Source organism: Oncorhynchus gorbuscha, linkage group LG13 (assembly GCF_021184085.1).
Source record: "Oncorhynchus gorbuscha isolate QuinsamMale2020 ecotype Even-year linkage group LG13, OgorEven_v1.0, whole genome shotgun sequence".
Classification (NCBI taxonomy): domain Eukaryota; kingdom Metazoa; phylum Chordata; class Actinopteri; order Salmoniformes; family Salmonidae; genus Oncorhynchus; species Oncorhynchus gorbuscha.
Window position 1 is genome coordinate 45,098,764 of NC_060185.1, and position 25,738 is coordinate 45,124,501.

The window sequence follows — 25,738 nt, forward strand, 5'->3', positions numbered from 1 at the left end:
TCATGTTATTCTCTCTTTGACTAAAGTGTAAATCAGTTTCCTGGTTTAAAATACTTTCGATCATTTTGATGTTCAGACTGTTGGGCATTGTTGTTCCTAATGTCCATTATTATTATCCTTGCATAAATCTAAATACCCATTAATTAAAAAAAATAAAGCTTTCTTGTTCTAGAAATGTATAGTTCTTGTTTCCAGCTAAGATGATAGTTTGTAAATTAAGCAAAATCTTATTACAATAAAATAAAGAGGTTACATTGTATCAAAGAAGGTCTAGAAATGACTGATTGTATTTCTCTTCGAGACTCGTGATAAATGACAGGCATCATCATCATTTAGATGTTTTACTTCATTTAAGCCTTAAAATGGGTTACAGTATAACATTTGTATTCATTCATTTACCACATTTGTTACTGAGAAAATAGAGCACTCCTGATTTTCAATATACTGAACTATCTTTACAAGTAAATGTACAAGCGTTTAAAGACATTAATAAAATACATTTGAACAGACCTCGCTTATGCTGAAATTGGTCGCAGAAAAGTACAAGAAGTTGTACAGATGAAATGTTGATGTGTACAGTACAAGCAAGACCTGCATATGTTTTAAGAATAACAACACGGATTATTCATACATTTCAAATGCAGCAATAAATAATCAAATAGGAATGACATAGTTTTGTACCAAAGCATCCGTTGAACAGTTATCTACAGGTTGTTAACATTGAGGCACTTGTTGAATCCACTTTTTCGTAAATAACTTTTCATCCCCAATCACACTGACTAGAGCCAAAATTACTTTAATAATATGCATAAACCAGTAACCTTTACGCACATCTATAAAAAGGGCATGGTCATGAATATGAACAAGATCAAATTGTGCAATATACATTGAACACCATAAATCATTGGACAGTGACCATTGTTTTGTATTTTTGGTTCTGTACTCTAGCACTGAGTTTGAAAGGATACCAGACAATGAGGCTGAAGTGCAGACTGTCAGCTTTAATTTGAGGGTATTTTCATACATATCGGATGAACCGTTTAGAAATTATAGAAGCTTTAATACATAGCCCCCCCCCATTTTCAGACATCAAAAACATTGGACAGTTTAACATAATGTAGAATAAAGTCATCGTTGTGAATATATGGTCGCATATCCTATGCATGCAATGACTGCTTGAAGTCTGATGCGTCGACGTCACCAGACGCTGGGTATCTTCCCTGGTGATGCTCTGCCAGGCCTGTACTGCAGCCATCTTCAGTTCCTGCTTGTTTCAGGGACTTATTGCCTTCGGTCTCCTCTTCAGCATGTAAAATGCACGTTCAATTGGATTCAGATCCGATGATTGACTCGGCCAGTCAAAGATTCCACTTTTTGGCCATCAAAACCCCTTCGTTGCTCTAGCAGTATGTTCAGGGCCATTGTCTTGTTGCATGATGAAGTGCCGTCCAATGAGTTTGGAGGCATTTGCTTTTATCTGAGCAGATAAAATATTTCTGTAGACCTCAGAATCCATTGTTCTACTTCTGTCTGCAGTCACATCATCGATGAAGACAAGTGAGCCTGTTCCACTGGCAGCCATACAGGCCCAAGCCATAACACCCCCTCAACCATGTTTCACAGATGAGGTGGTATGCTTTGGATCGTGGGTCTTTAAAAAAATATATTTTTTAAAACTCTTTCCATCACTCTGGTACATGTTAATCTTTGTCTCATCTGTCCACAAAACTTATTTCCTGAACTCTTGGGACTCTTTTAGGTGCTTTTTAGCAAACTGTAATATCACCATTCTGTTCTTCAGGCTTAGCAGTGGTTTGCATCTTGTAGTGTACCCTCGGTAGTCCTGCTGGTGTAGTCTACGTATGGTAGACTTTGACACATCTACACCTGCATCCAGGAGAGTGTTTCTGATCTGTTGGGCTGTTCATGGGGGCTCTTCACCATAGAGAGTATTCTCCGGTCATCCACTACAGTGGTCTTCCTCAGTCTACCGGGTCTTTTGACATAATTGAGTTCACCGGTTGTTTTTCTTTCTTGTTAATGATGAACCAAACTGTTGACTTGGGCCCAGGGTTTTTGCAAAGTTCCTGATTGATTGATCTTCATTTCTGAGCCTTATGACGGCCAGCCTCATTTGCATCGACACTGCCGTCTTCCTCATGTTGTCACACCCCAACGACAACCTCCAAAGGCAATAGCAAAGTCTAGAATCAATACTCTTCACCAACAGCTCTCCTGCATTCACTAACGACACAAATGAATACACCTGCCTAACGACACACATCTGTGAAGCCAATTCAACAAATACTTGTAGTAAAATGGGGGGGGGGGGACACCATGTACAAAAGGTACTGTAATTTCTAAACGGTTCATCCGACAGGTATGAGAATAGCGTCAAATTAAAGCTGACAGTCTGCACTTCACCCTCATTGTATCCTTTCAAACTCAAAAGTGCTAGAGTACAGAACCAAAATAACAAAGAAAGTGGTCACTGTCCAATGAATTATGGCGCTCACTGTATTTCTCAAACATCCTCTATTAGAAATTGCATTGAAATGGAATAGCATAGCACAAAGGGTTTTTGTTAACAGAAGACTAAGTTTGCAAGGGGAAAATAAAAATATATAAACCATTATTTTAAAAACAATTATGAGATAATCATGCATTTATGATATCATTAGATGATCGGTCAAATGTTCAAGTGAAACAGCCACGACTGAGGTCAATGTTCAACTTTTGTACAAGCTACCTGGAACATCTGACAATGTCCAATGTGTTCTGTATGAATCCAAAGAGACAAACACCAACAACAACAAAAATACACTGAACAAAACTAAGACTGAACCTTTCTCAAAGCGACACTGCCAATATCTCTCTGCGGCTGATTTTAAAAAGGCGGAATCAACATCTGAACAGAACAGAAATAAACACACAGGTTACTGTTGCCACCACAACAGGCAGTGGCGAACAAGACAGCTAAACAGTACGATTCATTAAACTCAAAGTGCACTAGCCTATCATTTCTAAGTAACATTCCATGACTCCAGCAGCACCGCAGCTTGCAGACAGGCAACCAAAGGTCAAAAGGTCAGGTGTGTAACAGCATAGACGGACAGACTGTGTGAGAGTGTTCGAGGGCATGTCTGGTCCACTCACAGGTCCTAACTGGCTGTGGCCTTGTCAAGGCCGTTGATGTTCTCCGGCGCTAGACCTTCCTCAACGGCCACTTTGGACTCTTGTACCTAAAACCAGACGGAGACATTTATAAATCCAAACTTCAAATGGAGAATCTCCAAGCTTTATAGTCCAGGACATGGCTGAACCTGTATCCTGGAAACTGTCCCAAAATGTATGTATAAGAGCATGTATGTATGTATATTATCCATTTCTGGACTGTCCCTTGGTGGCTTACAGTAAACCTGCACTTACCTTAAAGGGTGAGCTAATACCCACAATGCATTGGAGCGTACTGCAGTAGTAACAGAGCACACACTCCCCTCCCACCACCGGAATCTCATCCTTGCTCACATAGACCTGGATAAACACAGAAACACAGTGAAGCATCACCGTGTCATAAAACACAAGAGACGTGCGCTCAGTCATATTACCTGGGTGAGCTCGTCATTAAACGAGACCTCATCATCCTTCACCCAGGTGTAGGTAATGTAGTCCGAAACACTCCTGAATCCCACCTGTAAACACAAACACACAACTGTAAAAACTACACGGCTGACAATACAGTACGACTACGGTTGAAAAGAACATCGGAGGTTTAGGTCGACTCTGACCTTGTAGAGGCCGATCCAGTCCCAGGCGCTAGAAGGGAAGGGCTGGAGGGGGCTGTAGATCACCATGGCGTCAAAGTCGGCGCTCCATTCACCCTCGGCACACACGCGCACCAACGGCGTCTCGTACATCTTCCTCAACTACAGTGTGGGGATAGACAGGAGGGAACGGCAGAACAAACGGAGGGAAGAGGTAGTCAGGATTGGCTAGAGGGTGAAGGAGTATAAAGCAGTATACAGTGGGGCAAAAAAGTATTTAGTCAGCCACCAATTGTGCAAGTTCTCCAACTTAAAAAGATGAGAGAGGCCTGTAAATTTTCATCATAGGTACACTTCAACTGTGACAGACAAAATTAGTAAACAAATCCAGAAAATCACATTGTAGGATTTTTAATGAATTTATTTGCAAATTATGGTGGAAGTATTTGGTCAATAACAAAAGTTTCTCAATACTTCGTTATATACCCTTTGTTGGCAATGACAGAGGTCAAACGTTTTCACACACTGTTGCTGGTATTTTGGCCCATGCCGATCTCCTCTAGAGCAGTGATGTTTTGGGGCTGTTGCTGGGCAACACGCACTTTCAACTCCCTCCAAAGATTTTCTATGGGGTTAAGATCTGAAGACTGGTTAGGCCACTCCAGGACCTTGAAATGCTTCTTACGAAGCCACTCCTTTGTTGCCTGGGCGGTGTGTTTGGGATCAGTGTCATGCTGAAAGACCCAGCCACGTTTCATCTTTAATACCCTTGCTGATGGAAGGAGGTTCTCACTCAAAATCTCACGATACATGGCCCCATTCATTCTTTCCTTTACACAGATCAGTCGTCCTGGTCCCTTTGCAGAAAAACAGCCCCAAAGCATGATGTTTCCACCCCCATGCTTCACAGTAGGTATGGTGTTCTTTGGATGCAACTCAGCATTCTTTGTTCTCCAAATATGACGAGTTGAGTTTTTACCAAAAAGTTATATTTTGGTTTCATCTGACCATATGACATTCTCCCAATCTTCTTCTGGATCATCCAATTGCTCTCTAGCAAACTTCAGACGGGCCTGGACATGTACTGGCTTAAGCAGGGGGACACGTCTGGCACTGCAGGATTTGAGTCCCTGGCGGCATAGTGTGTTACTGATGGTAGGCTTTGTTACTTTGGTCCCAGCTCTCTGCAGGTCATTCACTAGGTCCCCCCCGTGTGGTTCTGGGATTTTTGCTCACCGTTCTTGTGATCATCTAGTGTTCAACCTTCCCAAGTTCTCTCACGTCACCCCGCTCCTCCGCTCTCTCCACTGGCTTCCAGTTGAAGCTCGCATCCGCTACAAGACCATGGTGCTTGCCTACGGAGCTGTGAGGGGAACGGCACCTCAGTACCTCCAGGCTCTGATCAGGCCCTACACCCAAATAAGGGCACTGCGTTCATCCACCTCTGGCCTGCTCGCCTCCCTACCATTGAGGAAGTACAGTTCCCGCTCAGCTCAGTCAAAACTGTTCGCTGCTCTGGCTCCCCAATGGTGGAACAAACTCCCTCACGACGCCAGGACAGCGGAGTCAATCACCACCTTCCGGAGACACCTGAAACCCCACCTCTTTAAGGAATACCTAGGATAGGATAAAGTAATCCTTCTCACCCCCTCCCCCCTTAAAATATTTAGATGCACTATTGTAAAGTGGTTGTTCCACTGGATGTCATAAGGTGAATGCACCAATTTGTAAGTCGCTCTGGATAAGAGCGTCTGCTAAATGACTTAAATGTAAATGTAATCATTTTGACCCCACGGGGTGAGATCAGGCGTGGAGCCCCAGATCGAGGGAGATTATCAGTGGTCTTGTATGTCTTCCATTTCCTAATAATTGCTCCCACAGTTGATTTCTTCAAACCAAGCTGCTTACCTATTGCAGATTCAGTCTTCCCAGCCTGGTACAGGTCTACAATTTTGTTTCTGGTGTCCTTTGACAGCTCTTTGGTCTTGGCCATAGTAGAGTTTGAAGTTTGACTGTTTGAGGTTGTGGACAGGTGTCTTTTATACTGATAACAAGTTCAAACAGGTGCCATTAATACAGGTAACAAGTGGAGGACAGAGGAGCCTCTTAAAGAAGAAGTTACAGGTCTGTGAGAGCCAGAAATCTTGCTTGTTTGTAGGTGACCTAATGCTTATTTTACACCATAATTTGCAAATAAATTCATTAAAAAATCCTACGTGATTTTCTGGATTTTTTTCTCATTTTGTCTGTCATAGTTGAAGTATACCTATGATGAAAATTACAGGCCTCTCATCTTTTTAAGTGGGAGAACTTGCACAATTGGTGGCTGACTAAATACTTTTTTGCCCCACTGTATTTGCATCATACCGTTTCACTACCAAGAGTCACATTGGAAAAGCATTCCAGGGCCCTTATTCAAAAAGCGCCTCAGAGTAGGAGTGCTGATCTTGGGTCAGTAAGTGTTGCCTCTTAGATCATAATGAACAACATTATATGGACAGGAAGGAACTGGTTTTAGATCAGCACTGCTACTCTTAATACTCTGTTCATACTGGCTCAGATGTGGGAATGGGAAATGCCGCTGCCTCAGTCACCTCCAAGGTAAAGATGCCGATGACAGGCTTGTGGTCGCTGACGCCGTACTCCATGTTGCTGGTGTACGAATCCTGCTTGAGTTTCAGAGGGAACTCTTCCTCCTCCTCCTCCTTCTGCTGCTTGGTGTTCTTCTCATCCAGACCAGAGTCCCTGTCCTCGTCCTTCTCCTCCTCTGGGGGTGACTCTTTAGGCTTCACCCTCCACAGGATCCTGTCTGTCCAGGCCGGCTTACGCATCTTACCACTGGGCAGTCAGACGGGCGGACGAGAGAAGAGACAGGGATTTAGTGAGACAATTTGGAAAGCGAGAAAGAGAATGATTGTCAGAATTGGAGAGATGGAAAGAAACAGGAAAACGGACAAGCGAAGAGATTTAGTGAGAGACGATCAAGGAGGCAGATGTAGAGAAACAGAAAGTAAAATCAGTAGATGACTTAGAATGCATGCCCAATACATTTATTCATTCTAGTAGTATGCTAGTGTGGACATTGGAACAAAGCCTGTGTATGAGAGAATGACATGAGAGTGTGTTAAGAGACGGAGAGAGTATGACAAGTAATCTCATAAGGTCGCGTTTTACCCATCTCAGGGTCACTTCAGTCTGCTCGACATGATGGATCAGATTCCACAGTGCTTTGTATCCTTTCACCTCCCTCATTAGTCGTCTCACACATCTGTATTAGTTTGCCACCCCGTCTCACTGGGTGACTCATGCAGTGAGTGCCCTCTCAGTTGCACTGATTCGTGCACAGTGGTGGAGGCCGTACGTAATGACGCTGACACACAAACACCCGTGTACGCCCCCACCCCCCACACAAACACCCGCGTACGCCCCCACCCCCCACACAAACACTTGCGCACACATGAATGCATACAGCAACAGTGCATTCGGAAAGTATTTCAGACCCTTATCACTTTTGACACATTTTCTTACGTTACAGCCTTATTCTAAATAAGATTAAATAATTTTATCATAAATAACCCAGAGACATTTTTGCAAATGTATTAAAAATAAAAAAAGAGAAAAGCCTTATTTACATAAGTATTCAGACCCTTTGCTATGAGACTCAAAATTGAGCTCAGGTGCATCCTGTTTCCATTGATCATCCTTGAGATGTATCTACAACTTGATTACCTGTGGTAAATTCAATTGATTGGACATGATTTGGAAAGGCACACACCTGTCTACATAAGGTCTCACAGTTGACAGTGCATGACAGAGCAAAAACCAAGCTATGAGGTCGAAGGAATTCCCTGTAGAGCTCCGAGAAAGGATTGTGTCGAGGCACAGATCTGTGGAAGGGTAGCAAAAAATGTCTGCTGCATTGAAAGTCCAAGAACACAGTGGTCTCCATAATTATTAAATGGAACCAACCAACCCATCTCTGCAGCACTCCACCAATCAGGCTTTTATGGTAGAGTGGCCAGATCGAGGCCACTCCTCAGTAAAAGACACATGACAGCCTGCTTGGAGTTTTCCATAAGGCACCTAAGGACTCTCAGACCATGAGATTCTCTGGCCTGAATGCCAAGCGTCACGTCTGGAGGGAACCAGACACCGCTCATCACCTGGCCAAAACCATCCCTACAGTGAAGCATGGTGGCGGAGGTAGCATCATGCTGTGGGGATGTTTTGCAGCTGCAGGGACTGGGAGACTCGTCAGGATCAAAGGAAAGATGAACGGAACAAAGTACAGAGAGATCCTTGATGAAAACCTGCTCCAAAGCACTCAGGACCTCAGACTGCAGCGAAGGTTCACCTTCCAACAGGACAACGACCCGAAGCACACAGCCAAGACAACGCATGAGTGGCTTTGAGACAAGTCTCTGAATGTCCTTGAGTGGCCCAGCCGGAGCCCGTACTTGAACCCAATCGAACATCTCTGGAGAGACCTGAAAATAGCTGTGCAGCGATGCTCCCCATCCAACCTTGAGAGGATTTGCAGAGAAGACCGGGAGAAACACCCCAAATACCAAGCTTACAGTGTCATACCCAATAAGACTCAATGCAGTAATCGCTGCCAAAGGTGCTTCAACAAAGTACTGAGGAAAGTGTCTGAATACTTATGTAAAATGTGATATTTCCGTTATTACATTTTTTTTTTTTTTTTGCAACAAATTCTAAAAACCTGTTTTTGCTTTGTCATTATGGGGTATTGTCTGTAGATTGAGGAGAGAAAAAAACAACAACATTTAATCAATTACAGAGTGACTGTAACGTAACAAAATGTGGAAAAAGTGAATGCTTTCTGAACACACTATATACAGCGATTCGTTAGAAGTCCATAGTGACAAATCCAAGCAGCAGGACAGGAGGTTGTGCTGTATATAGCTAGTAACCATGCTTGTTAGAACCTGACAGCTGCTTACGCCCACACAGAGGCAATGGTACAGTCGGCTAGCAAAGCTTCTCTCTCTCTCAGAGAGAGGTATTGTGGGGGTTATATTAATTAGCCTTAACAAATCCAGAATACTGTGTCCACTGAGCATGGCAGTCATGGCGCTGATACGTATCAATGGGATTTTCAAGCGGCTTCATTTGAAGATAACAGCGACTGATATACTGTTAGAGGAAACTGTGTTAGCTGCAGACAACTATAATTAATTAAAAAATATATATATATATATAATAGCATTCACTTCAGCAGAAAAAACACAACAACAACAAGACAGCAAGGAATGCTGTCCTGTAGGCACCATTTTTTGGTGGGAGAGAGAGTCATTTAGACTTTCCATAGCCTAAATCTATCCATCACCGTCTTACAACAGTTCTAGTGGGCTTATTGTGCAGGAGCAGAATACTGCTGAAGGAGGATTAGGGTGGCATTAAGAGGGGTGTTGTGAGCAGCTTACTGAACACCAAACCATGTCCGGGGGGGCCTGTGAAGTCAGAAGAGAGCAGAGGGTTTGAATAATAGTGTGTTGTGAGGAGAGCGGGGAGTCAGCTCAGTAAGAGCAGGCGGAAAAGACGACGCAAACGAGGGAAATCTGAAAGAAAACAACGGTGAATGCTTTATAGGGGCAAAGAGTTACCTGCTGTCATAGCGGTCAGAGAACCTGTCAAATTTGTACGTCGGTTGAAAGTCCAGAGGTCCCTCGTCAAACTCCTGCAGGACAGCCTCCTTCTTCTTCATCATGGTCAGCTGATGCAACCACACGGAGTGACAAGACAAGCATCACATTTAACATCCTCAGGCGATACGACGGCAGCATCCCAAATTGCATCCCATTCCCATAAGAGAGCACTTCATTCGGATCAGAGCCCTAAGGGCCCTGGTCAAAAGTAGTGCAGGTATAAAGTGAACAAACAGGCTGCCGTCTGAGACACATCATATATCTTACATGCAGGAAAACAAAGAAAACCGTGTTAAACGTGTTAAATGAAAAGCCACTGTCCGTTTTCCCACTCCAGTCAAATGGCGGTATAGTATTCTCCAAGACAGAGCAAAACAAATGCATCTCCCAGGAGTCTGACCTGGTCTTTGCTCCACAGCAAGTTCAACTTATGGCTGGTGATGCAGTTGCGCAGAAAATGCATGCCGTGATCTTGGATGCGGAAGTTTAAATCCCCAAACCAAAAGACCAGCCTGAGAGAAGAGAGGGAGTGGAGAGAGAGGGAGTGGAGAGAGAGGGAGTGGAGAGAGAGGCCACTGTGAACGTTCAACACAGAGAGAGCACAGTAGTCCTTAAAATCCTATCACAAGCAGATGCCAGGCTCCACCACTTATAAAACACTGAGGCAGCAACAGTGTGAATACAGAAAAATGCCCACTCAGTTGACAACGTGCGTTTAATGTATACCGACTTGTGGTCGAGGACGTGGGGGGCCTTTTTGGGGCCGAAGGTCTGCGTGTCCAGGATGTACTCGAACTCGTCGACGCGCTGCGAGGCGTACTGCATGTGTGCCGCCAAGTGACAGTTGAGGAAGCAGAGCATGTGGCCATAGAAAGACAGGCGGATGGACACCCCGCCTTTATTCCCCTGTCAATCGATCAAACGTACAAATAACACCCTTCTGCTGCGAGGCTCACACACATAATGCCTTATAAGTGCATTTATAATGCCTTGTAACACTCACTATAAGGTGCCATAATAAGTAATAACCTCCACTGAGCCTGATCTTACCCAGTAGCCGAAGATGCCTGTGCGCGTGTAGGTTTCGTGGATGTCTCTAATGAATGGAACGTGGGCCAGTTTGGAGAAGAACAGCAGCAGGAGGCCCTGCATTCGGATGGAGGACACCTGCAAGCACAACAAGACTGTCATCTAAACCTGGGCAATTCAGAGTCTTTATGTAACCGGGGAAAAGACTAATGGCAGACTCAAAAGGGTGGAAGTGGAGAGACACATAAAGATGCTAATTATATCACTTTGAAAGACAGAGGTGAAAATAAACTGAGGACAAATGTTGAGAGCACATTTGTCTGTTGCTTCAGACTAAGGCTGGTGGCATAAAATGGTTCAAACCGGTCTATGGTGCTGGAGTGGTATTGTTAAGTGTTATGAAGCCATATTATCCTACTGTTGTACCTTCAGGTAGCCTCGTGGTGCCAGGCTGGACATGAAGAGATGGCTCCAGGAGTCCTCAACGGCCATGTCTATGATGAATCTGTGAGGAGCAGCGTACACCTCCTGGAGACTACGAGACACACACACACACACACACACTTTATAACTATTGTTGCCAGTAACATTAGTATCATACAAATGAACCTACTGAAGCATTTTCTCCATGTCACTCTAAATAAACTTTGTCGACTTTACACAGGAGGCAACGGATTTTCCTGTCATGCCATTGTACTGTCTGTCTCAATCAATGTCCGATCAGCATGCCGTAGCGCCGTAACTCACCCAACCACGTAGAGGTCTGGACTCTTTGGGGAGTTCAGGTGAAGCAAGGAGCTGATGTCATCTGGAGGATCAGCTGTAGCGACATTCCACGTGACCATGTGAAGCCTGGAGGGAGTGAGTGTGAGAGAGAGTGTGAGAGAGAGTGTGAGAGTGTGAGAGAGAGTAAAGAGGGGGCGATGGAAAGCAAGATAGAGAGAGAGGGAGTGAGAAAGAGGAGTGTGAGAGAGAGAAAGAAAAGCAGATCATGATTCACTCGCACAGCAGTTTTCTCCGAAACTCATGAGCGAAAAGCCTGACAAATTGGACTGCAACTTTCAGAAGCTTATCTAGTTACACAACAACATCATGTTTAGCCAGTCTTGAATGGACCGTGGTGGTTGATAAAGCCTAGTCACATCTCTCTAACCATAGTCTACATCAATTCAAAAACTGTGAAAGAAGAACACTTCTCAACAAATAACAAAGCCCATCAATTTCCATGTCCTCAGCACAGAACTAAACAGAACACAGACGTACGATCTCTATGGTCCTAACATCATTAGCCTTTCAGTTCTGTTAACAAAATGACATTTTGTGTTATCAAACCAAAAGATAAGCATGCCAGAGATTACGATCCAGAACGGAAGAGACTGCACACACCGCCTGCTCTGAGCTCAAGAGGGTGATCAACCAAAGGTCCAAGGACTAAAATCAAGACATGAAAAATGTGTCTAACTTCTCTATCAACTAAGACCCTGTGTATTCAGATAAAGACAGACAACATTGGAATAAAATGGAGAAGTCATTGCTGGGCATTTTAGTCAAGAAGAATCATTAGTATCCAGTCTTACAGTACATTGTATTCATCAACTAAACCCTTGCAATGAAGAACCATGTGCAATGCATTTTGATTTAAAACAACTCTGATGTTAAACAAACAGAGAAAGAGGAAGTCAATTCGAAATAAGGCCAAAGAGTCAGAAAAGAGGAACTCTGCAGCGCCTATAAATGTCCACCTGAAGTTGTCTTTCTTGGTCCGGTTGGCCCTTTTACCACAGACGAGGAAGGCGTTGTCCAAGCTGCGTACCACCTGCTCTTGAAGCTGGGGCGAGGGGTCCAGGTCGTCCACGCAGGTCATGAGCTGGGCGAGGCGCTGGCGCAGCAGCAAGCGGCTGCCCGAGGACTGGGTGGCAGAGCTGGCTATGCTGTCCGAGCGGACGCGCCCTATGGGCGAACCGAACACCCGGCGGATCTCATCCATTGTGGGTGAGCTTCTGGAAGGAACCTCAGTGTCGGGAAGAGAGGAGGAAAATATGGAGGTGGTCACTGATGCAATGATGAGTTCAGAAAGGCAGGTGGTTCTTCCTTGTTCACAAGGGGAATGTTTCACTGGAGATCAATAGTTTTTCCTTTAAATGGACATTTGGATACTTGAATATATTTGTAGAGATCCTAGGCAGTGTCTTCTACACTGGTCCAACTGCAGATTTAAGTCCTTGACAATTCTTTCTTGTTCCAAGATCCATCAATGGGAGACCCTCATCATTGCACTTTCCCTTGGCATCCTGTGTGAGTCTGAATTTGATATGAAAGACCATACAGAACTCCTGATGTCGCAAAAGCACAGAAATGGCTACAGTATAACAGGTGGAAGAAGAGTAGGATAGACCAGTTAAGACAGATCTGACGACTAATGTATACTTTCGGAGGAGCAATGATGCCTTTCATAAAATCCAGCCTCTGGAAGTGAATAAGGGACCTGAGAATATTTGTGGAGGGTCTGAAGTAGACTGAGAAGGATTACAGGTTAAGCAGGATCAAGAAGGGGCCACGTGAGACCCACTATGTGAAAACGACCCCTTAATGCTAGAAAATGCAACTTAGTCTATAATCATTTGCTCAACACCAGTCCACAATGAGGAAACTTCTAGCAAGGCTTAGAAGAGAAACACAAAGTGCCAGTGGTGGTAGTAGACCTTGGGCCCAATCATCTGCTTAACTGAACTTTCCTTCGATTTGGAAAGAGTGGCATGGATTATTTCTATAACATGTGTGGGAATGCAATGCATTGGGAAACCTAATCAGAACAATACTCCCAATATTATGCGCTCAGCTTTGTATTGGGTGCTGGCACTGGTAGACAATGTGAAGTTGCACTGTGTTCTGTCTGGGGGAATACAGACCTAATAAGGAAATAGTATGTCTGTGTGCATGCATTCCAATTACATTTCTGAATAGCCTGCAAAGATATGATGTAGCCAACAATCCAACCATGTGCAGTTCTTTGTCAGTTCAAATGCTATGCTGCCTGAACCACCACCACCACATTGCTGAAAATGATACTGGGTGGGTAGTGTCCATTGACCGTAAACAAATGAAATGTGCAGTGTCTCCTTATGGGCAAACCATCTTCGCTAATAAAAGTTGTTAGCTAGAGCTCCTATGACCACAAGGAGACATTCAAACCTGAAAGTGTCCTCGGTGCAGCAGTTCTTCTCCATGCTGACTGAGTTCTTGACTTGTGACTGGTTGCCTTCTCTGGTACCGTCATCTTTCTCCATAATCTCACCAGCTGCAAAATCATGGAATCATGATAACGGTACAAACACTAACTTAAACGCATGATATGAACACACAGCAATATGTTGTTTGATTTTTTTTCCTTCTAAGTATTGAATGGCAAGACAGGAATGTTAGGAATGTTTTTACACATTAGATGAGAAGTTAGCTATGCCAGTAGGTAGCTAGCAATTAGCTTCGTTCCTTTAAATTAGCTAGCTAACGTTAGCTAGCTCCTTGATCTGTGTTAATGATTACAACAGATTAAAATATAGTACAGATAATACTAATTAGTACAATATAGTACACATAATAAATGTACAACGTTCTTACTACCTGGCAATGCCTGTTGTTTTGTTGTAGCCTACTCTATTTCTGATTACAGAAATTCTCCACGAAAAATGACAAATTGGGTGTGAGATGACCCAAAACACTTTGTTTACGTTTTGCAAAAGCGCTTCCTCAAAGAAGATCGCCAAGTGACCGCGCTTCTTCTTCTACGGTATTACGGCAGTCCACAAACAAGCATTAGAGGAGAATGCCGCCACCTACTGTATGGTCGGTAAACTATATTTAAAAAAACATAAATTATAGGCCGGTGAAAAAACCAACATCATATAAAATAAAAACCTCCCACTCTTCATTTACGTTCATATTCGAGTCACATCCCTACACCGGCTCAGGGGCCTGTGAGGGCGTAACATCCTTTGGCAGGAGTTCATGCAAAGCCTCTGCTGTAAGCTCACTGAATTCCAATAAACATGCTGCTGCACTCACAATAAATCAAATTTTCTCTGATTTCATCTTTGTTTGTGCTGTGTAGTTTATGACCATTGCAATAAATGCTATCAAGCAAGCTTCTTGTATTCTATGGAGACACAGGAAATCTGAATAAGACCAGCTCCTGTGACTCTCACCAATGCCACCTCTGGCCTATGCATCCACGATACTCCTTGTGACTTCAAACGGATCCCCCAGGTAACACTGATCCAAAACTCCTACTATAAACAAATCTAGGGATATCTTTGTTTCCATCACAACTTTACTTATTTTGTTTCCTTTCTTTTTCATGACTGTAGCCCACTCCTTCTCACTCAAATGTACCTGACCCGCCATCAGTTTTGAACAGAGCATCCATTTCCGTCATCTTCCCTACAATACATATCCTCAATGAGGGAAGAAAAGTGAGGTCAGTGGGACCATTCTAGCCAATGAGGGCACAACAGGCACCATAAAGTTGTTTTTCTCAAAGTTATTCACTGTCTTTTTACTGTTGTTTTTATATTTCTTTACTTAACTATTGTTCACCTAATACCTATTTTTTTACTTAAAAATTGCACTGTTGGTTAGGGCCTGTAAGTAAGCATTTCACTGTTGTATTCGGCGCACGTGACAAATAAACTATTTGATTTGAATGCCACCTGCAACCACTTATCTCAGTCAATTTTAACAGCCTAAACATTGAAACTTCTATTCGTTCAAATAAGTCTCACGTAATTCAACACTTTCTCATAGACCTCCATACAAAAAAAAGAGATTAACTCAGACAGATTAAGGGCGGAGTAAATCCTCTGGCTTCGCCACTTCCTCAACTCGGTCAGTGCTCTCATTGCTCTCTGACACAAGTTACTTTAAAAGAAATCACTCCACTCTCCATCTTTCAATTAAAAAAACCTACAATTTTGAATATTATCAACATAGGTATATTTTCCCCCTTCAACCTTCTATAGTTGTACTTGACTTACACAGGATGACAGGATCGAGCCTTCTCATCCGGCAGCCTGCTTCTGTTCAGTCAGTCTAACTGCTGTCTAAACTAGTCTGCTTCTGTTCAGTCAGTCTAACTGAGGACTAAACTAGTCTGCTTCTGTTCAGTCAGTCTAACTGAGGTCTAAACTAGTGTCTCTGCTTCTGTTCAGTCAGTCTAACTGCGGTCTAAACTAGCGTCTCTGCTTCTGTTCAGTCAGTCTAACTGAGGTCTAAACTAGTGTCTCTGCTTCTGTTCAGTCAGTCTAACTGAGGTCTAAACTAGCGTCTCTGCTTCTGTTCAGTCAGTCTAACTGAGGTCTAAACTAGAGTCTCTGCTTCTGTTCAGTCAGTCTAACTGAGATCTAAACTAGTGTCTCTGCTTCTGTTCAGTCAGTCTAACTGAGGTCTAAACTAGCGTCTCTGCTTCTGTTCAGTCAGTCTAACTGAGGTCTAAACTAGCGTCTCTGCTTCTGTTCAGTCAGTCTAACTGAGGTCTAAACTAGCGTCTCTGCTTCTGTTCAGTCAGTCTAACTGAGGTCTAAACTAGCGTCTCTGCTTCTGTTCAGTCAGTCTAACTGAGGTCTAAACTAGCGTCTCTGCTTCTGTTCAGTCAGTCTAACTGAGGTCTAAACTAGCGTCTCTGCTTCTGTTCAGTCAGTCTAACTGAGGTCTAAACTAGCGTCTCTGCTTCTGTTCAGTCAGTCTAACTGAGGTCTAAACTAGCGTCTCTGCTTCTGTTCAGTCAGTCTAACTGAGGTCTAAACTAGTGTCTCTGCTTCTGTTCAGTCAGTCTAACTGAGGTCTAAAACTAGCGTCTCTGCTTCTGTTCAGTCAGTCTAACTGAGGTCTAAACTAGTGTCTCTGCTTCTGTTCAGTCAGTCTAACTGAGGTCTAAACTAGTGTCTCTGCTTCTGTTCAGTCAGTCTAACTGGGGTCTAAACTAGTGTCTCTGCTTCTGTTCAGTCAGTCTAACTGGGGTCTAAACTAGTGTCTCTGCTTCTGTTCAGTCAGTCTAACTGCGGTCTAAACTAGTGTCTCTGCTTCTGTTCAGTCAGTCTGAGGTCTAAACTAGTGTCTCTGCTTCTGTTCAGTCAGTCTAACTGAGGTCTAAACTAGCGTCTCTGCTTCTGTTCAGTCAGTCTAACTGCGGTCTAAACTAGCGTCTCTGCTTCTGTTCAGTCAGTCTAACTGAGGTCTAAACTAGTGTCTCTGCTTCTGTTCAGTCAGTCTAACTGAGGTCTAAACTAGTGTCTCTGCTTCTGTTCAGTCAGTCTGAGGTCTAAACTAGCGTCTCTGCTTCTGTTCAGTCAGTCTAACTGAGGTCTAAACTAGTGTCTCTGCTTCTGTTCAGTCAAACTGAGGTCTAAACTAGCGTCTCTGCTTCTGTTCAGTCAGTCTAACTGAGGTCTAAACTAGTGTCTCTGCTTCTTTTCAGTCAGTCTAACTGAGGTCTAAACTAGTGTCTCTGCTTCTGTTCAGTCAAACTGAGGTCTAAACTAGTGTCTCTGCTTCTGTTCAGTCAGTCTAACTGAGGTCTAAACTAGCGTCTCTGCTTCTGTTCAGTCAGTCTAACTGAGGTCTAAACTAGCGTCTCTGCTTCTGTTCAGTCAGTCTAACTGCGGTCTAAACTAGCGTCTCTGCTTCTGTTCAGTCAGTCTAACTGAGGTCTAAACTAGTGTCTCTGCTTCTGTTCAGTCAGTCTAACTGAGGTCTAAACTAGCGTCTCTGCTTCTGTTCAGTCAGTCTAACTGAGGTCTAAACTAGCGTCTCTGCTTCTGTTCAGTCAGTCTAACTGCGGTCTAAACTAGCGTCTCTGCTTCTGTTCAGTCAGTCTAACTGAGGTCTAAACTAGTGTCTCTGCTTCTGTTCAGTCAGTCTAACTGAGGTCTAAACTAGTGTCTCTGCTTCTGTTCAGTCAGTCTAACTGCGGTCTAAACTAGTGTCTCTGCTTCTGTTCAGTCAGTCTAACTGAGGTCTAAACTAGTGTCTCTGCTTCTGTTCAGTCAGTCTAACTGCGGTCTAAACTAGCGTCTCTGCTTCTGTTCAGTCAGTCTGAAGTCTAAACTAGCGTCTCTGCTTCTGTTCAGTCAGTCTGAAGTCTAAACTAGTGTCTCTGCTTCTGTTCAGTCAGTCTAACTGCGGTCTAAACTAGCGTCTCTGATTCTGTTCAGTCAGTCTGAGGTCTAAACTAGCGTCTCTGCTTCTGTTCAGTCAGTCTAACTGAGGTCTAAACTAGCGTCTCTGCTTCTGTTCAGTCAGTCTAACTGCGGTCTAAACTAGCGTCTCTGCTTCTGTTCAGTCAGTCTAACTGAGGTCTAAACTAGTGTCTCTGCTTCTGTTCAGTCAGTCTAACTGAGGTCTAAACTAGCGTCTCTGCTTCTGTTCAGTCAGTCTGAGGTCTAAACTAGTGTCTCTGCTTCTGTTCAGTCAGTCTGAGGTCTAAACTAGCGTCTCTGCTTCTGTTCAGTCAGTCTAACTGCGGTCTAAACTAGTGTCTCTGCTTCTGTTCAGTCAGTCTAACTGCGGTCTAAACTAGTGTCTCTGCTTCTGTTCAGTCAGTCTAACTGAGGTCTAAACTAGTGTCTCTGCTTCTGTTCAGTCAGTCTAACTGCGGTCTAAACTAGTGTCTCTGCTTCTGTTCAGTCAGTCTAACTGAGGTCTAAACTAGCGTCTCTGCTTCTGTTCAGTCAGTCTAACTGAGGTCTAAACTAGCGTCTCTGCTTCTGTTCAGTCAGTCTAACTGCGGTCTAAACTAGTGTCTCTGCTTCTGTTCAGTCAGTCTGAGGTCTAAACTAGTGTCTCTGCTTCTGTTCAGTCAGTCTACCTGAGGTCTAAACTAGTGTCTCTGCTTCTGTTCAGTCAGTCTAACTGAGGTCTAAACTAGTGTCTCTGCTTCTGTTCAGTCAGTCTAACTGAGGTCTAAACTAGTGTTTCTGCTTCTGTTCAGTCAGTCTAACTGAGGTCTAAACTAGCGTCTCTGCTTCTGTTCAGTCAGTCTAACTGCGGTCTAAACTAGTGTCTCTGCTTCTGTTCAGTCAGTCTGAGGTCTAAACTAGTGTCTCTGCTTCTGTTCAGTCAGTCTAACTGCGGTCTAAACTAGTGTCTCTGCTTCTGTTCAGTCAGTCTAACTGAGGTCTAAACTAGCGTCTCTGCTTCTGTTCAGTCAGTCTAACTGAGGTCTAAACTAGTGTCTCTGCTTCTGTTCAGTCAGTCTAACTGAGGTCTAAACTAGCGTCTCTGCTTCTGTTCAGTCAGTCTAACTGAGGTCTAAACTAGTGTCTCTGCTTCTGTTCAGTCAGTCTAACTGAGGTCTAAACTAGTGTCTCTGCTTCTGTTCAGTCAGTCTAACTGGGGTCTAAACTAGTGTCTCTGCTTCTGTTCAGTCAGTCTAACTGCGGTCTAAACTAGTGTCTCTGCTTCTGTTCAGTCAGTCTGAGGTCTAAACTAGTGTCTCTGCTTCTGTTCAGTCAGTCTAACTGAGGTCTAAACTAGCGTCTCTGCTTCTGTTCAGTCAGTCTAACTGCGGTCTAAACTAGCGTCTCTGCTTCTGTTCAGTCAGTCTAACTGAGGTCTAAACTAGTGTCTCTGCTTCTGTTCAGTCAGTCTAACTGAGGTCTAAACTAGTGTCTCTGCTTCTGTTCAGTCAGTCTGAGGTCTAAACTAGCGTCTCTACTTCTGTTCAGTCAGTCTAACTGAGGTCTAAACTAGTGTCTCTGCTTCTGTTCAGTCAAACTGAGGTCTAAACTAGCGTCTCTGCTTCTGTTCAGTCAGTCTAACTGAGGTCTAAACTAGAGTCTCTGCTTCTGTTCAGTCAGTCTAACTGAGGTCTAAACTAGTGTCTCTGCTTCTGTTCAGTCAAACTGAGGTCTAAACTAGCGTCTCTGCTTCTGTTCAGTCAGTCTAACTGAGGTCTAAACTAGCGTCTCTGCTTCTGTTCAGTCAGTCTAACTGAGGTCTAAACTAGCGTCTCTGCTTCTGTTCAGTCAGTCTAACTGCGGTCTAAACTAGCGTCTCTGCTTCTGTTCAGTCAGTCTAACTGAGGTCTAAACTAGTGTCTCTGCTTCTGTTCAGTCAGTCTAACTGCGGTCTAAACTAGCGTCTCTGCTTCTGTTCAGTCAGTCTGAGGTCTAAACTAGTGTCTCTGCTTCTGTTCAGTCAGTCTAACTGCGGTCTAAACTAGCGTCTCTGCTTCTGTTCAGTCAGTCTGAGGTCTAAACTAGAGTCTCTGCTTCTGTTCAGTCAGTCTAACTGAGGTCTAAACTAGCGTCTCTGCTTCTGTTCAGTCAGTCTAACTGCGGTCTAAACTAGCGTCTCTGCTTCTGTTCAGTCAGTCTAACTGAGGTCTAAACTAGTGTCTCTGCTTCTGTTCAGTCAGTCTAACTGAGGTCTAAACTAGCGTCTCTGCTTCTGTTCAGTCAGTCTGAGGTCTAAGCTAGTGTCTCTGCTTCTGTTCAGTCAGTCTAACTGAGGTCTAAACTAGTGTCTCTGCTTCTGTTCAGTCAGTCTAACTGAGGTCTAAACTAGCGTCTCTGCTTCTGTTCAGTCAGTCTGAGGTCTAAACTAGCGTCTCTGCTTCTGTTCAGTCAGTCTAACTGCGGTCTAAACTAGAGTCTCTGCTTCTGTTCAGTCAGTCTAACTGAGGTCTAAACTAGCGTCTCTGCTTCTGTTCAGTCAGTCTAACTGAGGTCTAAACTAGCGTCTCTGCTTCTGTTCAGTCAGTCTAACTGCGGTCTAAACTAGCGTCTCTGCTTCTGTTCAGTCAGTCTAACTGCGGTCTAAACTAGTGTCTCTGCTTCTGTTCAGTCAGTCTAACTGAGGTCTAAACTAGCGTCTCTGCTTCTGTTCAGTCAGTCTAACTGCGGTCTAAACTAGTGTCTCTGCTTCTGTTCAGTCAGTCTAACTGCGGTCTAAACTAGTGTCTCTGCTTCTGTTCAGTCAGTCTAACTGAGGTCTAAACTAGTGTCTCTGCTTCTGTTCAGTCAGTCTAACTGCGGTCTAAACTAGTGTCTCTGCTTCTGTTCAGTCAGTCTAACTGAGGTCTAAACTAGTGTCTCTGCTTCTGTTCAGTCAGTCTGAGGTCTAAACTAGTGTCTCTGCTTCTGTTCAGTCAGTCTAACTGAGGTCTAAACTAGTGTCTCTGCTTCTGTTCAGTCAGTCTAACTGAGGTCTAAACTAGTGTCTCTGCTTCTGTTCAGTCAGTCTAACTGAGGTCTAAACTAGTGTTTCTGCTTCTGTTCAGTCAGTCTAACTGAGGTCTAAACTAGCGTCTCTGCTTCTGTTCAGTCAGTCTAACTGCGGTCTAAACTAGTGTCTCTGCTTCTGTTCAGTCAGTCTGAGGTCTAAACTAGTGTCTCTGCTTCTGTTCAGTCAGTCTAACTGCGGTCTAAACTAGCGTCTCTGCTTCTGTTCAGTCAGTCTAACTGAGGTCTAAACTAGTGTCTCTGCTTCTGTTCAGTCAGTCTAACTGCGGTCTAAACTAGCGTCTCTGCTTCTGTTCAGTCAGTCTGAGGTCTAAACTAGTGTCTCTGCTTCTGTTCAGTCAGTCTAACTGCGGTCTAAACTAGCGTCTCTGCTTCTGTTCAGTCAGTCTGAGGTCTAAACTAGAGTCTCTGCTTCTGTTCAGTCAGTCTAACTGAGGTCTAAACTAGCGTCTCTGCTTCTGTTCAGTCAGTCTAACTGCGGTCTAAACTAGCGTCTCTGCTTCTGTTCAGTCAGTCTAACTGAGGTCTAAACTAGTGTCTCTGCTTCTGTTCAGTCAGTCTAACTGAGGTCTAAACTAGCGTCTCTGCTTCTGTTCAGTCAGTCTGAGGTCTAAGCTAGTGTCTCTGCTTCTGTTCAGTCAGTCTAACTGAGGTCTAAACTAGTGTCTCTGCTTCTGTTCAGTCAGTCTAACTGAGGTCTAAACTAGCGTCTCTGCTTCTGTTCAGTCAGTCTGAGGTCTAAACTAGCGTCTCTGCTTCTGTTCAGTCAGTCTAACTGCGGTCTAAACTAGAGTCTCTGCTTCTGTTCAGTCAGTCTAACTGAGGTCTAAACTAGCGTCTCTGCTTCTGTTCAGTCAGTCTAACTGAGGTCTAAACTAGCGTCTCTGCTTCTGTTCAGTCAGTCTAACTGCGGTCTAAACTAGCGTCTCTGCTTCTGTTCAGTCAGTCTAACTGCGGTCTAAACTAGTGTCTCTGCTTCTGTTCAGTCAGTCTAACTGAGGTCTAAACTAGCGTCTCTGCTTCTGTTCAGTCAGTCTAACTGCGGTCTAAACTAGTGTCTCTGCTTCTGTTCAGTCAGTCTAACTGCGGTCTAAACTAGTGTCTCTGCTTCTGTTCAGTCAGTCTAACTGAGGTCTAAACTAGTGTCTCTGCTTCTGTTCAGTCAGTCTAACTGCGGTCTAAACTAGTGTCTCTGCTTCTGTTCAGTCAGTCTAACTGAGGTCTAAACTAGTGTCTCTGCTTCTGTTCAGTCAGTCTGAGGTCTAAACTAGTGTCTCTGCTTCTGTTCAGTCAGTCTAACTGAGGTCTAAACTAGTGTCTCTGCTTCTGTTCAGTCAGTCTAACTGAGGTCTAAACTAGTGTCTCTGCTTCTGTTCAGTCAGTCTAACTGAGGTCTAAACTAGTGTTTCTGCTTCTGTTCAGTCAGTCTAACTGAGGTCTAAACTAGCGTCTCTGCTTCTGTTCAGTCAGTCTAACTGCGGTCTAAACTAGTGTCTCTGCTTCTGTTCAGTCAGTCTGAGGTCTAAACTAGTGTCTCTGCTTCTGTTCAGTCAGTCTAACTGCGGTCTAAACTAGCGTCTCTGCTTCTGTTCAGTCAGTCTGAGGTCTAAACTAGCGTCTCTGCTTCTGTTCAGTCAGTCTAACTGAGGTCTAAACTAGCGTCTCTGCTTCTGTTCAGTCAGTCTAACTGCGGTCTAAACTAGCGTCTCTGCTTCTGTTCAGTCAGTCTAACTGAGGTCTAAACTAGTGTCTCTGCTTCTGTTCAGTCAGTCTAACTGAGGTCTAAACTAGCGTCTCTGCTTCTGTTCAGTCAGTCTGAGGTCTAAACTAGTGTCTCTGCTTCTGTTCAGTCAGTCTGAGGTCTAAACTAGCGTCTCTGCTTCTGTTCAGTCAGTCTAACTGCGGTCTAAACTAGAGTCTCTGCTTCTGTTCAGTCAGTCTAACTGAGGTCTAAACTAGCGTCTCTGCTTCTGTTCAGTCAGTCTAACTGAGGTCTAAACTAGCGTCTCTGCTTCTGTTCAGTCAGTCTAACTGCGGTCTAAACTAGCGTCTCTGCTTCTGTTCAGTCAGTCTAACTGCGGTCTAAACTAGTGTCTCTGCTTCTGTTCAGTCAGTCTAACTGAGGTCTAAACTAGCGTCTCTGCTTCTGTTCAGTCAGTCTAACTGCGGTCTAAACTAGTGTCTCTGCTTCTGTTCAGTCAGTCTAACTGCGGTCTAAACTAGTGTCTCTGCTTCTGTTCAGTCAGTCTAACTGAGGTCTAAACTAGTGTCTCTGCTTCTGTTCAGTCAGTCTAACTGCGGTCTAAACTAGTGTCTCTGCTTCTGTTCAGTCAGTCTAACTGAGGTCTAAACTAGCGTCTCTGCTTCTGTTCAGTCAGTCTAACTGAGGTCTAAACTAGCGTCTCTGCTTCTGTTCAGTCAGTCTAACTGCGGTCTAAACTAGTGTCTCTGCTTCTGTTCAGTCAGTCTGAGGTCTAAACTAGTGTCTCTGCTTCTGTTCAGTCAGTCTACCTGAGGTCTAAACTAGTGTCTCTGCTTCTGTTCAGTCAGTCTAACTGAGGTCTAAACTAGTGTCTCTGCTTCTGTTCAGTCAGTCTAACTGAGGTCTAAACTAGTGTTTCTGCTTCTGTTCAGTCAGTCTAACTGAGGTCTAAACTAGCGTCTCTGCTTCTGTTCAGTCAGTCTAACTGCGGTCTAAACTAGTGTCTCTGCTTCTGTTCAGTCAGTCTGAGGTCTAAACTAGTGTCTCTGCTTCTGTTCAGTCAGTCTAACTGCGGTCTAAACTAGTGTCTCTGCTTCTGTTCAGTCAGTCTAACTGAGGTCTAAACTAGCGTCTCTGCTTCTGTTCAGTCAGTCTAACTGAGGTCTAAACTAGTGTCTCTGCTTCTGTTCAGTCAGTCTAACTGAGGTCTAAACTAGCGTCTCTGCTTCTGTTCAGTCAGTCTAACTGAGGTCTAAACTAGTGTCTCTGCTTCTGTTCAGTCAGTCTAACTGAGGTCTAAACTAGTGTCTCTGCTTCTGTTCAGTCAGTCTAACTGGGGTCTAAACTAGTGTCTCTGCTTCTGTTCAGTCAGTCTAACTGCGGTCTAAACTAGTGTCTCTGCTTCTGTTCAGTCAGTCTGAGGTCTAAACTAGTGTCTCTGCTTCTGTTCAGTCAGTCTAACTGAGGTCTAAACTAGCGTCTCTGCTTCTGTTCAGTCAGTCTAACTGCGGTCTAAACTAGCGTCTCTGCTTCTGTTCAGTCAGTCTAACTGAGGTCTAAACTAGTGTCTCTGCTTCTGTTCAGTCAGTCTAACTGAGGTCTAAACTAGTGTCTCTGCTTCTGTTCAGTCAGTCTGAGGTCTAAACTAGCGTCTCTACTTCTGTTCAGTCAGTCTAACTGAGGTCTAAACTAGTGTCTCTGCTTCTGTTCAGTCAAACTGAGGTCTAAACTAGCGTCTCTGCTTCTGTTCAGTCAGTCTAACTGAGGTCTAAACTAGAGTCTCTGCTTCTGTTCAGTCAGTCTAACTGAGGTCTAAACTAGTGTCTCTGCTTCTGTTCAGTCAAACTGAGGTCTAAACTAGCGTCTCTGCTTCTGTTCAGTCAGTCTAACTGAGGTCTAAACTAGCGTCTCTGCTTCTGTTCAGTCAGTCTAACTGAGGTCTAAACTAGCGTCTCTGCTTCTGTTCAGTCAGTCTAACTGCGGTCTAAACTAGCGTCTCTGCTTCTGTTCAGTCAGTCTGAGGTCTAAACTAGTGTCTCTGCTTCTGTTCAGTCAGTCTAACTGAGGTCTAAACTAGTGTCTCTGCTTCTGTTCAGTCAGTCTAACTGGGGTCTAAACTAGTGTCTCTGCTTCTGTTCAGTCAGTCTAACTGCGGTCTAAACTAGTGTCTCTGCTTCTGTTCAGTCAGTCTGAGGTCTAAACTAGTGTCTCTGCTTCTGTTCAGTCAGTCTAACTGAGGTCTAAACTAGCGTCTCTGCTTCTGTTCAGTCAGTCTAACTGCGGTCTAAACTAGCGTCTCTGCTTCTGTTCAGTCAGTCTAACTGAGGTCTAAACTAGTGTCTCTGCTTCTGTTCAGTCAGTCTAACTGAGGTCTAAACTAGTGTCTCTGCTTCTGTTCAGTCAGTCTGAGGTCTAAACTAGCGTCTCTACTTCTGTTCAGTCAGTCTAACTGAGGTCTAAACTAGTGTCTCTGCTTCTGTTCAGTCAAACTGAGGTCTAAACTAGCGTCTCTGCTTCTGTTCAGTCAGTCTAACTGAGGTCTAAACTAGAGTCTCTGCTTCTGTTCAGTCAGTCTAACTGAGGTCTAAACTAGTGTCTCTGCTTCTGTTCAGTCAAACTGAGGTCTAAACTAGCGTCTCTGCTTCTGTTCAGTCAGTCTAACTGAGGTCTAAACTAGCGTCTCTGCTTCTGTTCAGTCAGTCTAACTGAGGTCTAAACTAGCGTCTCTGCTTCTGTTCAGTCAGTCTAACTGCGGTCCTAAACTAGCGTCTCTGCTTCTGTTCAGTCAGTCTAACTGAGGTCTAAACTAGTGTCTCTGCTTCTGTTCAGTCAGTCTAACTGCGGTCTAAACTAGCGTCTCTGCTTCTGTTCAGTCAGTCTGAGGTCTAAACTAGTGTCTCTGCTTCTGTTCAGTCAGTCTAACTGCGGTCTAAACTAGCGTCTCTGCTTCTGTTCAGTCAGTCTGAGGTCTAAACTAGAGTCTCTGCTTCTGTTCAGTCAGTCTAACTGAGGTCTAAACTAGCGTCTCTGCTTCTGTTCAGTCAGTCTAACTGCGGTCTAAACTAGCGTCTCTGCTTCTGTTCAGTCAGTCTAACTGAGGTCTAAACTAGTGTCTCTGCTTCTGTTCAGTCAGTCTAACTGAGGTCTAAACTAGCGTCTCTGCTTCTGTTCAGTCAGTCTGAGGTCTAAGCTAGTGTCTCTGCTTCTGTTCAGTCAGTCTAACTGAGGTCTAAACTAGTGTCTCTGCTTCTGTTCAGTCAGTCTAACTGAGGTCTAAACTAGCGTCTCTGCTTCTGTTCAGTCAGTCTGAGGTCTAAACTAGCGTCTCTGCTTCTGTTC

General features: G+C 44.1%; 1 protein-coding gene across 3 annotated transcripts; it reads right to left on the reverse strand.

Moving 5' to 3' along the window:
• Positions 1–325: 325 nt before the first annotated feature.
• Positions 326–14,252, reverse strand: LOC123992970 (inositol polyphosphate 5-phosphatase K-like). 3 transcript variants are annotated; one of them, XM_046294666.1, is made up of 13 exons: positions 14,084–14,252; positions 13,655–13,760; positions 11,210–11,314; positions 10,889–10,997; positions 10,484–10,600; positions 10,164–10,339; positions 9,834–9,945; positions 9,392–9,501; positions 6,359–6,602; positions 3,789–3,926; positions 3,609–3,692; positions 3,430–3,534; positions 326–3,242 (listed from the first exon to the last, which is right to left on the reverse strand). In XM_046294666.1, exons 2-13 carry the CDS (start codon positions 13,747–13,749, stop codon positions 3,162–3,164), a joined length of 1,476 nt encoding a protein of 491 aa, XP_046150622.1. In that variant the 5' UTR covers positions 13,750–13,760; positions 14,084–14,252; the 3' UTR covers positions 326–3,161. The 3 variants fall into 3 exon arrangements, with proteins under 3 accessions (XP_046150622.1, XP_046150623.1, XP_046150621.1); XM_046294667.1 differs by having other exon boundaries at positions 14,191–14,209; XM_046294665.1 differs by lacking the exons at positions 13,655–13,760; positions 14,084–14,252 and adding an exon at positions 12,205–13,571.
• Between the last annotated feature and the right edge of the window lie 11,486 nt (positions 14,253–25,738).